The sequence below is a fragment of the Falco cherrug genome, chromosome 2, assembly GCF_023634085.1.
Source record: "Falco cherrug isolate bFalChe1 chromosome 2, bFalChe1.pri, whole genome shotgun sequence".
Taxonomy (NCBI): domain Eukaryota; kingdom Metazoa; phylum Chordata; class Aves; order Falconiformes; family Falconidae; genus Falco; species Falco cherrug.
The window spans coordinates 114749752-114766895 of record NC_073698.1 but is presented as its reverse complement, the minus strand read 5'-3'; the positions used below and the strand labels follow the sequence as shown (position 1 = coordinate 114766895).

The following is a 17144-nucleotide window of genomic DNA, read 5'->3' as shown; positions in this document are numbered from 1 at the left end:
TGAGCAAATGCCCTTAAACATAGTTAGTAGTTTCTGGGCACTGCAGTGATGGATCTGTGAATGCCAGGTCAACACACACACTCCCACCCACCCACCCACCCCCTCACCACCCCCTGGTACCCAAGCACTCAAGAAAGTAAACTAGCCACCTCCCTGACAGCAGACACAGGCGTTCCCTTTGCTACCACAACCCTCCGACCACTGGGCATCCTTTTCCCCCAACCTTTGTAGACAGATAGTGTACAAAGCAAGTATAGAAACAAACAAATGAGGACAGTGACATTAAGCAGATCACCTGCTCACAGGGCAATCTTTTTTTATCCTGTGGTAAGTCTAACCATAGCTCCTTAGCTCCTCATACATGCAGCAGTAAGAAAAAAAATAAAAATACTGCTCCAGCCATCACGGCAAGGAGCTTCTACTGTCTCAGAGACAAAGCAGCCCTTCTGTTTCCAAATGACGTGATCATGAATTGTTTGCTTTATTCACAAAACTCCTCCAAGCTACACTAAAAGTTGTAATTCAGGTTTAAGCAACTAATGCACTTAGATCACTGCAAGTTCTCAAACACCCGAGCTGTCTGAGCCAGAGGAACACTTACGGGGAATTTACTTTTATTTTGACACAGAGAGGGCTCTGAATTTCCTGTGCTTTAGTCAATGCACTGGCAAGTTCACTGTTGGGAGAAATGGAGGGACACCATCTGCAATGAGCAGCAATTCCACCCCAGTCAGACACGAGACAATGAAACCCAAGCGCCCAGTGAAATGCATCATCCCTTTGCCAACAGATTCCAGCACAAATTACAGTGAAGTTATGTTAGTAGAGAGCTAGCTGGTTAGTCAGCAAAGGAAGAGGAAATGTGCACACACACACAGAGGTATTAACAGCAACCACCAACTTGATTAGTTACCATGGTGTCTAGTGGGACTGGAAGAGAAGACCCAGCCCTGTTACATTCCCAATCTGGCGTCTATATCAGGATCTCTGTAAGGAGAGGAAGGTAAGCAGGATCCGATCCCAGCACACCAAGGCAGAAAGAAAAAAAAAACACAAAAAACACCAAAGTCAGAGCATGAATGGAGACTGTGGCCATGCAGGGGTTCCAGACGCCGCGCAATGCCCCAGCCCACCTCGGTTCAAGGCAGAATGGTTATCTAAGAGTAAGTGCATCTCACCACCACCGCCACCACCACACACTGGGTTAGCATCATGTAGAAGACAGTCCATAAGTTTGGAGGGGGTCACAGCACACTTGGTTTCTCTTTACGTGTCATGCAGAGCTGGCATGGTCAGTGAAAGCAGTATTTAAACCTCAGAGATTACCTTCCCAAGAGAGTAGTTAAAGCTACTACAAGAAATTAGAGTGCATAAACTACTGCTCCAGGCTCAGCACCAGCACGTGTCCTTCAGCGGGAAGACACTGGAGAGCAGGTCACTAGGAAGCAAGGCAAGCGGACCACCTCACGCACACTGCTGGTGCATGACATTGCAGGCTTCTTTTCAGTTCTTAGGGGAAGGACACATGCAGAAGGGGAAAATCAGGCTTTCCACACAATTTTGAGCACACACAGAGCCACCTTTGCTGTATTTAACCTTACCGTTGGTCAATAGCCAACTCACTTTCTCTAAGCTCTCCAACTGGGAAAAGGGAAGGGCAAAGTTTAATTTAGAAATCCCCACAAGCTTATTCTTGGAGTTATTATCTTTTATCCCACAGGCAACACAAAGAACCTGCAGGAAGCAGGAATATTTGTTGTGGAAAGAACAGAAGAGAGTTTTAAGTTTGGGGTTTGTTTCTAAGACTACATACATAATTTTCATTCTTTCTTATAGAAGCAAATGACCAGCTAATTAGAGAGGAGTAAAAAAAGGAAGCGCCTCTCCCACCAGCACCAAGTTCCAGCACCACAGGACTCAAGCCTGCCTTTGTTAGTTCTTGTTGCTTTTTCATATGCCCACTCAAAAGATCTGTGCTTCACTTTGGAGTTACCCGAACGTTAAAACCTTGCAGGGATGGTAACAGTTAACAAAAAACAGACAGTGAATGAGAATGGATGCAGAGTGGCTACTCCTTCCTTACTTTGAAGTGTGGTGATGAATGGGGTTTTGGCAAGTATACTCCAGGCACAGGAGCCAGACACTGGTAACTGAAAAATCCAGTCTTAATCTCGACACAGAGCATTCCTTAAAAGTGCATGTGTGGCACTTTTCCTTCGGGGGTTGGGAGCGGTAGAGGGAAGCAGGGCTGGAGGGGAGGGAAGGGGAACGGACCAGAGCCAGGGGATCTTGGATTAATTATTCTTAGGGCATATATGCTTGTGGCTGGGGATCAGCCCCAACATTTAGTGATTTTCAGGTGCAACTCATGGTCAGTAGATCTTTTCAAGCACAGTACAAAGATAATCATTATGGGGAGATGACCAGTGTTCCACGCTGCCATACCCTATCTCTAGCCATGATTGCCAAGGCTTGGCTGAAACAACTCCTACCCCCCTCTAAGCCCTCCCTCTGATCCTGCTGATGTTCCTCACACCATCCACAGGTGAGGAGGGAGATCTCTTACCCAGAGTATCGTTTTTTAGAGTTGTTCTTTCTGATGACAAGACACACGACAATAGAGATGAGCGGTGAGAGACCTGTAACCGTACCGATGACTATCCCTGCCACCATGGCAATGGGGAACGCAGGCAGGCTGTCTGGGGAGAGAAGGGAGAAAACATTCAACTCTTCTGCATTCCCTGATCAACAGAAGTGCAAACCACAAACGCTCTTGACCTTGGATTCATTTAGAGCAGAAGGCACTAATGTAACATCCAGGAATTACAACATGCAGCCTAAGTGGTAGCGATAGCAGGCAGCCAGCAGCGTAAGGCATGAACAGAGCACACACCAAGAGCGTTCCAAACGTCACCGTCCTTCAGAAGACAGTTTATATTGAACCAGGAATTTTCACATGTCAGGGAACACAAGTGACAATGAGGACAACCCTGTCTTATTTTGTATCTGAAGGGAGGGGGGCGTGGAGAGGGATGTTACATTCATCTGGCAGTTCCCAGCAAGGGCAACAGGAAAAGGCAGGCAGGCTGGAGAGTGGAGAGTCGATTTAAATGTAACGCACAGCTAACCGACAAAGGGCCCCGAAGGCAGGGTGTTCTCTGGGTAGCCTGCAGCAGCAGCCTGGCCACCACTCATGATCACCCTTAAGCGTGTTTATACATAATTCTGATGTCTCAGAATACATCTCTATACATTTTTACGGAGTTATTCTTTCCCTTCTTAAGCCAGGATCATTATGTGATACTAGTAATGTGCTTACAGGAACACAGTATTGCTTTACTCACGTTTTCCCCGATATAATTTGGGGGGAGAGGAGGCCAAGAAAGAGCAGCCAGAAATAAAGGCCAATCAGAGAACGAGTACAAAAGACTTGCAAGATAAAGAATACACAGACTACCGTTACAGATTTTCCCCAACAGAGTTTGTTCCCAAGAAACAAAGTCCCTCCTCTCCGCTAGAATTGTGGTTAACACTTGGAAAATCTCAGGCCAGAGGGTTTCCTACAAGACTCCATGCTACACTAGCTACTTGCACCAAATACCTGTTGGATCTTCTGCTGATTCACTTGTAAAACACCTTATCTAGAAAAATCTTCCTCTGATACCTGCATCAGATCCTCACAGAATTGTTGAGGTTGGAAGTGACGTCTCAAGATTGTCTAGTCCAACCGCGATGCTCAAACAGGGTGAGCTAGCACAGTTTGCACAATACTCTGTCTGGTTTGGTTTTGACTGCCTCCAAGAACAGGGGACCCCATAACCTATTTGGGAAACCTACTCCAGTGTTCAACCACAGTAAAAATGGGTTTTCTTATATTCACGCAGAATTTCCCGTGTTTCAATTTACGCCCAATGCCTCCTGTCCTGTCACTAGGTGCCAGTGAAGAGCCTGGCTCAGCCTTTAAATCCTACCGATGTACCCCAGCACCTCATGGGAGAATCCCCCTGAGCCTTTCTTCTCTTTTGCAGGCAACACAAACCCCATTCTTCTCTTTTGCAGGCTAGACAACCCCAGCTCCTTCAGATTGTCCTCATAGGAAAGGTAGTCCAGTCCCTTAAATCATCTTAATGACCCTTTGCTGGACTGGTTCCAGCAAGAACCACAGGCCATGGTTAGACAGAGCATTCCCAGCACACTTGCCAGGCTACAGACCAAGCCCATTTTGACATACTTACCTAGAAGGGAGCAGCACGTCACAGTACCCTGAAGCATCACACTAAGAAAAGAGGGCTTACATTTAATAGCGTTCACTTTGAGTTCAGTGACTTTCAGGAGAAGGGCTACCTGAACTCTAGCTGTTTCACTCATCAAGTACCATCATTTGGCCGGATATCGCGTCAGCAGCTTTCCTAGCTCTCCAGTGTTAAGACGCCAGTTCATAACAAAATGGTAATTCAGAGTCTTAGTAAGAAATTAAGATGAAGGCATGAGTGCCACAGTTTAAAGGAAGGCACCCTTTCTTTCCAGAACCTTTCAGCATCCCAGAGATCCGTCTGTTATTAAGGAAGAGAGTCCTACAAATGATAACACTTTTCAGTTATGAAGAGCGAGATTGCGTTTGAGCCCATGCAAAGATAAATTTATTTGGGGGCATTAAGAAGCAGTAGTTCCCTAGCTGCTGTGCTTGTTCACCTTTCCAAGTGCAGGAATAACTGTCTGCAAAAGGATCAAAACAGACATGCATTTCTGTTAGCAGAGCAGCTGTTGCCTTCTACACAAGAAAAAACCCACAGACGCTTTCTTAGAGCAGGAAAGTAAGCAGCAATCCACAACGATAGCGCAGAGTGTCTGCTGAAAGACCGATACCAAAAATCTGATAGTTTTGCCATTTCTTTGACTCAGGTGGGGTCTTTTGGTTGGCTGAATTTGAGTAAAGGACAGCAGTTATGTTCTGTTGACAGAGGTTTTTAAGACCATATTAAAAAAAAAAAATAGGCAACCGCTTGCACGTGAATCTAGAGTCTGGCTTTAGTGCCTCTCAGAACATGGTCCAACAGACCACAGAAAAGCTCGCACCATTTTACAACCACATAGTTCAGCAGAAGACTGTCTCCCCACCATGTTTTTCTTATATTCTTCAGCATTCCACACTTACATGAATTCCTCGTAAGTACTTGCAGAGCAGCCAATGGCTTCACTAACAGTCCCAGCTACATAACCAAACACCAGCTTTGAAAGCTAACATCTAGTTTAATAGCTTAACACAAGCCAAAAATCCAGCCTTTCAAAGAAAACTTTTCATTAAATACCACCGTAATTCAAAGCAATTTCCATTTTTCTTCAGTGTGTTAGTATCAGTTTTATGAAAGAGGCAAAACCCCAAAGTTTTCCATTGCTGCTCAGTATAAAGATTTTCGTAGGGCAATTCTAATTTCTCCCCCCAGGAGAGTTCAGACCAAAGATGCCTACCTCCAGATGACACAAGCTGTCTTGAACACCATGTTAAGCAGCTTCCTATTACAAGCAGGGGCAGCCTAATGTAAGGACTTGGAATTCCCTACACATTTCTGTCACTTAGGCTTTGAACAGTAGCCCTTTCCAGATTCAGATGCTCTAATGAAAGAATAAACTCGCTTCTCATTCCTGCCAGTAGGATTCTTCCAACAGAGTTGATGGAGCTGTTTGTGCAAATGCTACGGAGATACTGCAGTGAAAATCAGCTGAGTTGGCTTGGCAATTTTAAACAGTTAAGGCGATCCAGATCTTATTAAATGTTTAAACCAAAAAATTCAAGGCTAACCAAGCGTCTATGAGAACACTTAAATGTGTAAAGTATGTATGTGGCTTTGAACAGTTCACAACACCAGACATGATTCAGAACAATTAAATGTATACATACTGGGGAAAAAAATAAAACAAAACCCCCCAAAAAAACAAAAAAATGTTGATATACACTCATTTCCATTGAAAAATTTCCTCCAGCTCAGTTCAGGATGAGTTACAACCTATTACAAGAGCAGTACTTTCAGGTAAAGTCTGAATGCGAGACAGTGTTACAGCTATAGCTTGAAAACCTGTTTTCAAAGTCTTCCTGAGAATTTGAAGACAAGCGCTGCCCATTTTTCTGATGTCAGGAAGTATTGGTAAATACAGGGTTCCCTTCAGAAACAGATTCTCTTGTCCAGATGCTCCACCTATGGGGAAACTGGCATGCAAGTCTGTTGAAAAATATCAGCTAAATTAGTGTAGTGAAGCCAGTCTTCATTTGCTTAACCTGGGTTAAAATCTGAAGATTTTTTTTTTTTTTTTTTTTTTGCCAAGACAGCCTGACTTTGCCAAACCAGCAGTTGCTTTACTGCTTCTTTGGGGAGACTATCAATGCATTGTAAGAAAATAAACTGATCCTGTTTTATACAGACTTCAAACTTTGCAGAAACAGAAAGCTCTAAGCGATGGTGGGACCTCTGGAGGTCCCACGAAACTCAAACTGCTCTGTGAAGAGAAGAGTTAGATACAGACCTTGCCTACCTAAATACATGGAATGACCTCACGAGCCAGGGTACACACCTGTGACAGCAGCAGTATCATTCTAATTACGGCATACACATACGCATCTTCCCTAACATATTAACATCTAATGGAATAGCTGTATCAGCACTGCCACTTATGAATTCAACATTTATTCTTGTCCTTATTCAATATAAATCTGGAAATCTTGTCACTGTAAGAACCATTTCATTGTAGGAACAGTCACACTTTGGCTGACCTCCAGCTTAGCTAGAACAATCAAATATTTTGGATGGCCGAGGAAAAAAAAGAGCCAAATTGACACAGAGAATAGAAGTGCTCTTGAGCTGTGATCATTGTTACCAAATGCTAAGCAGAAGCCTTAAATGACTGCAAGTAGCCAGCCCTACCAGTTTATAGGAGTCACCAAGGAACATCTGAGTAAAGCAGACTGAATGCACATCCAACACAAACACCTTCACACGTCAGACAGTAGCGTTTCACTGTCTGTCCGTACATGCTTGGCCCAGATGATTATTTTCCAGTATATATCCAGGATGGGTTCCAAAAAGAAGAGTCTGCCACTTTCTCTCCTTGCTCCCCAGATTTCAAAAGTCATCCTAACCCCTGATGTAGCAAAATACAGGGAAAAAAAAAATCATAGGACTTTGAAACAAGAAGATGGGGTTTCATCAAGGCTTCCATCAGTTTTTGCTAATACGTGTTAAAAGCATAGGGATTAGTAGGTATAGAGGAAAAGGGTATACGACATTCCGTTTTTTAAACAGCTGACAGAATATCGGTTCAATTATTAGGACCTGTAAGAAGACGGTTAAAAAGACAGCTGTTCCCTCCAGGCTACTCCCCCACCCCCAAGAAAAGTGGCAGACACAGAAGGGGGAGGCAGGAAAAAAAGGAAGGAAAAAAAATATATAGGGTGAATACCTTTCTCCACAACTCTAACTCGTATTTCTCCTGGTTTGACAACAATGTCAGGTGGGTTCTTGACATCACAAATGTAAGTGCCGTTGTCCCGGAACTGCATGTTTGATATACTGATTGAAGCATCTTTCTTGTTAAGATCTCCAGCCCAAGTGATCCTGTCCTTAAATGGTATGTCCTTTCCAGGGTATGGCTTTCCATTAAAGTAATAGAAAAACTGCAGTCAAGGAAAAGAGGATATAAGAACAATGCAATTAGAGATCACAGAGCTACATTGCTTCTCTCACTATTACAGCATTCTCCCAGAATCCACTGTATTATATACAGCCAGTATTTTGAGATCTTTTTTTCCTCCTGCCTCACCACTTCAGCCTGGCTTGCATAACCACACCATGGCTTATACCTCAATTATACTATCGCAACAGACTGCAAGTTTCACTCTCTGCTGGTTTTGTTTTGTGGTTGGATTTTTTAGGGTTTTTTTTCCTGGTTTTGGGGACATGGTGTTTCTCAGACAAGGAGGTGGAAGAAAGAGAAAAAGGCAGTTAACCTGGGAATAATTAAAGAACAGAACAGTTCTGCATCACAGCCATCAGTCTTTCAGGTACAGGAAGACTTCTGCATCCTAGTAGGAAAAGGATACCAAGTTTCCTATCTTGTGTTTTGCAATGTGTTACTTGCAACTGCAGCACAGCTAAATTAACAGGCAATACCCTCTTTCCCTCCACCCCCAAAATAATCCCGTAAGTAACTAAGGGTGTACCTAGCTGCTTTCCAGAAACCTTCACATTAACTAAACATAACTGTTTCCCAGTTTTTAGGCAATGAAGTTGCACACTGGCCCTGCACTCCCTAGACATGACCAAAAGTCCTTGGAAGAATGAACCTGTTTGGTACAGTCTGAAGAGAAACCGCATTTTTCCTTGGTATACCTGACTCAAATTGGAATTTACAGCAGAATTGTACAGACTTCTACAGGACAACTCTGCTTTCAAACATATGGGATGTTTGAACAATGGCCATAACCTTAATAGAGGGATCAAGGCTATACTGCAGGACCACATTCATTCTTAATTTCACCTTCTAAAAGAGAGCAAAACAAACTTAACCAAGAATCAGCCTGAACCCTCTTCAGTTCAGTCTCCAGAGCATGGTTAAAAAACTTTAAGACAATATTCCAGCCTCCTCTTTCTACAGCGTTCTTTACAAAGCAGTCTCTCTGCCACCAGACTGGCTACAAGTCAGTTCTCTTCCCATTCAAGTCATCTCCCATCTCTTTTCCTGTTCCCATCCTTGATCTGAGGCTCGCCTTTCCAACATCCTCTCCATCCGACCCACAATCGGGATATCAGGCCTCATCACCTGGCAGCACAGTTCTTATCCAGATCAAGTATGTGCACACGACCATCTGTTGGGCTGCAGTCAATCTGACACTTATCTGTTGTTTACAGGCTAGCACAAATCCAACCAACTCATCTGGTAGGAAGTCTGCTAGCACACAGTCATCTGTCAACATTTTGGAGGAAATCTGCATCAGTCTGCAGCGTTTCCAGCTGGATTAAAACCTTTAGCACTGGGGCACTGCGTTACCACACCCCTGGGCACAGAGGAGTCATCCGACTGGAAGTCTAGAAGGCAAGACACAGATTCCTCAGCTCTCTAGGTGTCCTCACCTGGGGAAGGAGAAATCACAAAGTAAAGGCTGTCCTGAAACACGAGCTAAGTGACTCAAGCCACTCCATGCTTATGATTAAGTGATTTAACACAAAACTTCTACCGAAACCTAAAGCTGATGGGTTTAGACTGGTTTAAGCCAATTGTGAAACTCTGCTGTCATCAGACATTTCCTTCCTGCAGAGCTGCCTCTATAACTGGGCATGTGACGGGAGAAGGGGACAAGCAGGGGAAGCTTTCAGCCTCTCCACGCTGCCGCAAGATTGCAGTGCTGATTCTGGAGAGGCACAGGACCATCCTTTCCAGGTGCAGTATGGACTTAGCTCAGATATAAGCTGACCATGAGACTGATCTTTCAAATCAATGCCCATCAAGCCATGTAATGAACAAGACTTGGGTTCATAAAACAAAATAATCTTCCCTCTATACCTCCCCCACCTCCTCAAAAGAAACGGGGAATTAACATCAGACCATGCTGGGTCACTTCTGCTCAAAAATAATTTGCTTTTCTCTCAGTTGTGCTGATAACTGCATCCAGGTAGAAGGTCTAAATCGACTTCACTTCCAAAAAAATACTATGTCCTGAAGTTGTATTTCTGCAATAAAGGGTTTGGACTGTGATGCACAAAGGGAAGGGCAAAACAGGATATGTGATGGATATGTCTATGGGGAGAGGAAAACAGATGGCTTCTTTTCACCCATCCTGTTCCACATTGGCAGGAAACATGCCCTACTTCCTTAAGCTTTTGCCCAGCTACTGCTTTGGCTTGCCGAAGAGAAGAGTTCCCTTTTCCAAACTAAACACTTATTCACTGAGAGTTCAGATTTGATTCTTCAGAGCTCTCTATATTGAGTAAGATGCTCATACACTGTTTTGTATCATCTCTGTTCTAAGCATTGAAGGGCTCCTAGAGTTTAAATGACCTCACGGCTGCAGTAGAGGGAAGGAGACAAACACTAACAGGCTGAGCATCTTTCCTGCTGCCCCGCAGTCCTTTGTTCTGCTTCCTCTAAATTCTCACTCAGGGCAAGGAATAAGAGAGAAGCAGAAGTGTCAGAGCTGACTCAGGCACGCACAGCTTACGCGACAGAGGAAGAAGACAGCTAACAACCTACCAAAGCTACTTCTTTGAAGTTTCACAACCCAAGGATCTGAGCCCACCTGTGCTCAACGCAGAGGAAACGAGCGATGGCAATTTTTATTAGCCTAAGTTGCTTGCTAGTCTGATTTTTCACTTGTCAAAAAACTAAGACGTGAGGAAGCAACTGCTTACTGATTTGAGCAATTCAATTCTCTTCTGAAACCAGGGGGACTGGTCTTGCTTTAAACCCTTTCAAACAGAGGCTATGCAGTACACAAGCAGAAAATAATCAACATGTACAACACACAATGTAACACTGTAATAGCAGTAACCCAGATTCTGTGACGGCTATCATTCAGTGCACCGCTCTGCAGCTCATTTCAAGTGCAAGAGGATACAGAACTTAGGAGAAGATTCCTAGATGCTCATCTGCTTCGTACATACTGCTACCACACCAAAACCCCTCTCCTCTGACTGTTTAACAAAGTACTGGTATATTTTACAGCTGCTGCACGCTCCTGTCTTTGCAGAGATCTAGCATATGGCAATACTTTTAAACAACTTTTAAAAAGCCCCCCTAAAATCACAGTGATGAAGACACAACACATGAAAGGAGGCTCCAATTCCTATCTGCTTGATCCTGAGCCAACTAGAAGACCTCTGAATCCTTATCACAGCCTCCCCTCCCAGATTTGTTCCCCTACAGCCATTCCTTACTGAGATACGAGTTGCAGCTCCCTCTGGTTGAAAACTCCAAGAAACAGATGCTGCGCTGCTGATCACTTCCACAGATGTAAATGTGCATGGAAGCTTTGCGTCTGTCCCATTCTCCACAAATATCTCCTCCGGTGTGTTGACCTCTACTGCTGATACTTTAACTGTATGGGAAAGGTAAAGAGAAGAAAGAAGGAGAACAAGTGGCATCAGTGCTGATTTCGAGATTTCGAGAATCAAGAAGTTCATATCACGTTGCTTGTAAGAGGAAAAGACACCACCAACTCCTACACCAAGAGTGCGCACAGACATTGCATTGTACCTGCGATATAAACCAGAGCAGGCCAGTTCACTTCTCTTTCCTTGCATTATCTGTTACAGGATGTTTTCCATCCACAGAGGTTTCCTCTACAACAGTCTGTGGAAGTCAATTCTATAGTGCAAAGGATGAGTTTAAAACTCTTTCCTATTACTGCCAGCAGCCATTGTAATAAACAAGCCCCATCGGAGGAACTAACATCTTGAACTCGGCTATTACTCAGTTTCCTCTCTGGCTCACATCTTGTTTCCCATCTCCAGTTTTTCTCAGCTGTAGGTAGAACAAAAGTTCACCTCCAGAAAGCTGAGGAGTAAAGCTCTCTGGCTCCCAGCTACGCCATCTGATCCGCTCTCTGGCAGCCTTCGAGGTCCTCATGTGCAAGCCCTCATAAACAATCACTCAGCTATAGTTCAGAAACATGACAGCAGTTTAAGTTTTCTTCTGCCATGAGGCTTACGCATGGGCAAAACAGCAGACCACAACCACCCCCCAGAATTAAAGTAATCAAGGCGAATACTGTGCTGGTACTGGTAGTTTTCCTACAGACTGAGTGAAATTCAGTGTGATTTGGGAAACCTGCTGAACATATTGCTTATCTGGCACCCTTTAAACCACAAAGACACTATCCCTATCCACATTTAAGCAAAGATACATCTGCATATTCATTCAAGTTTATGTTAAGAAGCAAGGCATGATCTTGTGACATCACAAAACAATGTCTTTCAGCGTTTGTGTCACGTCCGTGTGAAAACAAAAATCTTGTAAAATCACTGTGGCTGGATGCACATACGCCATGTGCCCTCGGTAACTCAAATGTGACGTTTTGGGTTTTATTAAACCATAGGTTTCAGCACAGAGACGGTACTAGTAATCTGCTTCTGATCACATGATTCTGTATTTCTGAGCTACAATATCTTAAATACAGGGGGGTTCCTCCCTTATTTGAAGAGGAAAGCAAGTCTTCCTGCTTCTTCAGTATCTTAGCTGATTTATTTCTCAAACAAACTAGCTCTTGAAGTAGGCAAACTGAAAAGAACGAGTCCAGACAAAGACAGGGTAAAAAACCCAACCAAACAAACCTACATTAGTCCTTAAATCATGGGGTTCATGCTTTTAGTCAGTGAGAGCTACCAGCTCAGCAGCCTTCAAAGTCAGACAGCAAGCTTCCTTCGAGTGACATGACCATCCTAACACGTAGGTTTGCCTTAAATCAGATTATTTTATCGGAGCTTAAAATTAAGCAAAGCCCATGCTCCGTAGGGAATTTTAGAAACCGTCTTTTACACAGGCAAATTTAAGCCTCGTTCCCCAAGAAAACAAAGCTCACGTGAGCTGTGCCACTTCCCATCTTCCTCCCTCCACCCCGAGAATCTCTTGGGCATCCCCAGCTGAGTGGCCGCAGCACAGGGCCACCAACACAGCAGGCAGCTGGCCACGCCACACAGCCCGCCTGCGAGCTCTGGAAGCTGTAGTTCCGTCCATGAAATGGCTGAAAGACGAAAGAAATGCAAAACACCCCGGCCACGTGGATACACCCAAGGATGGCGACGCGGCTGGCTTTGTGGGAACCGCTGTCTCTCACCCAAGCACATGGCAAGCCAGGGGAACGCAGAGCACATGCCCAGGGGACACGGAACGAGCACACAAACACCGCAGGGGTGGGAAAATTAAGCATATCAGTTTAATTACAATAACCAGAACCAGAAGAAACCCTCATTCACTCATTTTGCCAGTCAGAGTCCATGCTGTTCACTCCTCAAACTCACAAACTCCTCAGTCCCGTCAGGCTACCCCTGATCCCTCGGACTCCCCGGCCACCGCTTCTCTCATTTCTGACCAGTGAAAGGGGAACAGCACCCTAAGGGAGGGGGATTATTTTCCCCAAGAGGTTGTATCAGAGCTTCCTTTCTCTTGTACGTACTTGGACTACGGGCCAAAAAATATTCCTTTGTAAAACAATTACCAAATATTTATTTGGAATATACAAAGGCTTCTAGCAGTTCAATGAAATGAACTCAGAGCTGCTGTGCTTTATGTATTTTTTCCAGCTAATGGAGTAGAAAAGAAAAAATAAATAAAACCCATTGTTTTGCATCCAAGCCACAGGACAAGCCTTCCTTTCAAGCATAAAACAAGCAAGATGCCCTCAGCATTTGTGTAGGAGGAAAAGAGTCTGCACAGACATTGTCTGCTTGTACGTGGTACGGAGAACTCCTTGCCACACACAGGCAGTGGGTAGCACAGATCTGCTTCATCTAAAGAAGTCACTGTTCTAACTCACCAGCAACCTGTGAGAGAACTGTAGCAAAGCAAAAGAAAAAAAAATTAAAAGCCAACTTCTCTCTACAGTCTGGGGAGGCAGGAACTGTGTAATCTTGTACAGATATTTCCAGCAATTTTAACTTTCATATGTTCTGTTGTTGTCCCAGCTCCATGTTTTCTTTGCTCATTCTCTTCCCCCAGCCTAAAAAAAGCCCATCATTTTATTTGTTCTTTCAATGTGCACCGCCTCAAAATTTTTTTCCTGCCTCTGTGGTCTTACAGCATGAGACACCAGTTCCTCAAATCTTAACGTGATTGTTTAGAAGTAATAGAGAGGCCATAACATTTGACATTTGTTCACCCTTAGCCCTCTGCTCTTGTACTTTCACTGATAGGGTGGCAGTTCCCACTACCTTGAACTTTTTGGCCTCTTCTGCCCTAATAAAATCCACATGGATCATCTCCAGCTCCAGCTCTTTTCCTTCTCTTTCCACATTTGCCAGGATTACATCCTTCTTCCAGCTCCTCCAGCTTTTTTAATACTTCAGCTGAATTCTGAGTCATATTGCAGTCACACTTACTTCTCCATTCCTCAAGCTTACTCAGCCTAGTTCCTCTCAAGAAAAAAAATTATCACAGGAGACTGTCTGAGACAGAAGAGAGCTTTAGGAAGAGAAGGTCTGCAAGGTAGGTAGGGCAAAGATAAACATTTGCTCTTCTCCCATAGATCCTCCTTGATCCCATCACCCTGTCCAACTGCCCGTAGCCCAAATATTTCCCTCTGAACATCTCTTCCAGCCTTCAACCGCTTTAATTCTTTTTTTCAGCAGAAGGATGCTTCTATTTTTCTCACCTACCATCAAAACTGTCAGGAAAAAAAACCCCACCTATGCCTTTTCAGCCATTTCTTTTTCACCTCTAGTGTTGTTGGAGCTAAAACTGCTCCAACTATACCAGCTCTCACCAGCTCCATCTTCAGCCCCCACACTTCAATGAAGACTCCAGCCTCACCTTCCTTCTCAGACAATCCTCCTACTCTTGAAACAGGACATGACACTCTTAAAAATCTTACTACTCTTACTTACTTACTAATCTTTTCTTATTGTTCCCATCATGGATCGTCACTCTTCATCAACGCTCTCTCTATTCTCAGGTCTCTTTTTTTTCCTCAGTATCTTGTCTCAGGGATCTCACCCGCAAAACAAGTTCAGCTCCCATCACTGCACTGACTACTCAGATCTGTGTCTCTGCTCAGGATCTGTCTCCTTATGTTCAAAGAACAGTCTCAGTCTGACATCTTTGTCAATGCTAAGTTGTCAGCTCACACTAAATGGGATGAAAACAGAGTTCATTTCTTCCCTCAGAGCCCTCCACAACTGCGTTTATCACCACGGACCTGCCACATGTCTCTCCAATTCATAACCTGCACAGCATCTTTGACTTTGAACTCTTCTGAGGTCAAGACAGAGTCTTTCAGAGTTTCTAGCCACCTGCTCAGCTGACACTGGTCTAAAAACTCCAGTCTGTATCTTGGCCTTCGTTACTGTGATGTCCTTTCTGCTCTGGACAGATGGTCAGTAACAGACCAGTAAGTATCACAGTTCCTGGTAACCAAACTGCTCCAAGGGTGACATTGAGAAGAGGAAGACACTGCATAGGCAAGATCACTGCTTTCCTCCATTAACTGACTATAGAAGATGTAGTACTCAACAACACACGCTCAGAGCAAGCACTACGCCTTATACAACATCTCCAATTAACCAGCGTTATTATATTGACTTAATACTGGTTTAAGTTGCTTGCTGGCTATCCTACAGGTCAAAGTCTGGATACTTCCCTTTGTCCGCTACCACAAACTGCTTACATTCAAGGCTATATCCTCCATTAAACACAATAATATGCAAATCATGGTCCCCTCCCCAGAAACAAGTTACAAGGTCACGAACTGACATGACAACTTTACACAGGGTTATAGAGATCGACCTATGCATGCCACGGTCATTTAAATGACACCAAGCATCCAGTCACCCCTCCCTGTTTCAGGATTAAGGGACTCTTGCCCCAGCCATGTTACAGCATTGATCTCATCAGACTTTTCAAATCCACATCGCAGTACCTTCTAGGCACTGTCCCTCATGCCTGGGAGGGATCTGCTCAAAAACTGAAAACTTATTTAACTTCCCTCAAGACCTCTTAAGTGCCTCCAAAATATCTGGTAACAGCATCTGTATAAATCCAACAGCGCCTAAGCTGCCACTGCTCGGAGATCAATGCATGCTAAAGCTGAAGGTGTTTTTTCCTGCCTTTACTTCTATCCCCTGGTTGCTTACACTTGTTTCCTTAGTGGTTAAAAAAAAATAAAAATCTTTCGGGCAAGAACTGCTTTTGTTCTACATTTTTGTATACAGAAATATGGCCCCCATTCTACTAGGCAAAGGTTGAAAACTTGGTTTGGTAGCACAGGACAAGGAAATCCTTCCTTGCACTGAAGGTTTACACTAATTAACACTGAGCTAATTAAAATTTCTTTGTAGAACAGAGTCTCCACTGAGATCTTGGATTCAATGAAAAAGTTCTGCTAACTAAGCCTATGAACACATCAAAATAAACTCGATTCCCTTGGATCCAATTCAGCTTGATCACTAGGAGTCTTAACAAGCCAAGAATGCAAACAATTAATACTGTAATCACAGGCATCTTATTTCCACAAGCACAAACACAGCCTAAGCGGAAACTATTATCAAATCACTAAATACTAGATGCTTACAGTTCCCACCCTACACTGGGAAAAGCGTTAACACTCCCTTCCTCTTGAAATGGCTAGTCATCAGTTTATTAATTAATACAAGCAACTTGCTTCATTTATCTTATAGATACCTAGTAATAGAGACATTCATACGATTTATAAATAAAGTCTCTTATGAGGAAATAATCAGAAAGTCTGATGAAAGAAAGATGGAAAGATTCAGACAGGCTGTTACAGGTTACAAGTTGATGATGGAGCCACAGATCAGGAAAATGGAAAGAAGTGCATTAGTACAGCAGCACCTGAGCAATACACATTTAAAGGTCTCAATAAAACAACAGAAAAGTCAGTGTATTGTTATGTTCACCAGGGTTTTCCCAGCAGCCCAGAAGTTTCATCAGAGAGAAGGATGTGGGACTTCCTGATGACTAGGGGTCACAAGCCAAAAAAACAACACACACTTGTGAAACAGCGCTTTTGTTAAGAAATACTCTTAATGTCAAGCGTGTTGTGAAATATCGAAGTCTACTATTGGCAGCAGTCTCAACTATAGTTGCACGACATTTAGTTCTTTCACCCACAAAGCGCAAATTCCCTGTAAAATCAGCATGAAACAACAGCAGCAAGACCCCTACAAAACATTTTGGAAAACCAGCACATAGTTATAGTGCCCTCCTGCAATTATAGGTACTTAGGTCCCCATAGTCCATCATTTCTTCACTGTAGATAAAACACCTGGTGGAGAAATCCTAGCCTTCATGTCTTAATAGACAGGAGTAGACATGCCCAAATCATTCCTCTGAAACTCCACAAGATCTGTTAAAGCATCCAGATGCTGGACCGAATTTCCATACTGCCCTGGTTTCAGCTGGGACAGAGTTAATTTTCTTCTCAGTAG

At 43.7% G+C, this 17144-nt stretch overlaps 1 protein-coding gene across 13 annotated transcripts in view; it reads right to left on the bottom strand.

Annotated features, from left to right (window-relative positions):
- MPZL1 (myelin protein zero like 1) overlaps positions 1 to 17144 on the bottom strand; it is a 41945-nt gene that overhangs the window by 12405 nt on the left and 12396 nt on the right. For 3 of the 13 annotated variants that reach the window (XR_008730782.1, XR_008730783.1, XM_005445496.4), the window contains exons 1-3: positions 10923 to 12557; positions 7453 to 7666; positions 2567 to 2699 (exon numbers count right to left, since the gene is read on the bottom strand). Coding sequence is in view for 6 of the 13 variants with exons in the window: in XM_005445496.4 (XP_005445553.4) it covers positions 2567 to 2699; positions 7453 to 7666; positions 10923 to 11288 (713 nt within the window). In the remaining 7 variants the exon portion in view is untranslated. Of the gene's footprint in view, positions 1 to 119; positions 677 to 913; positions 988 to 2566; positions 2700 to 7452; positions 7667 to 10922; positions 12619 to 17144 lie in introns of those variants that run through there. The other 10 variants (XR_008730788.1, XR_008730787.1, XR_008730786.1 and 7 more) reach the window with 7 other exon arrangements.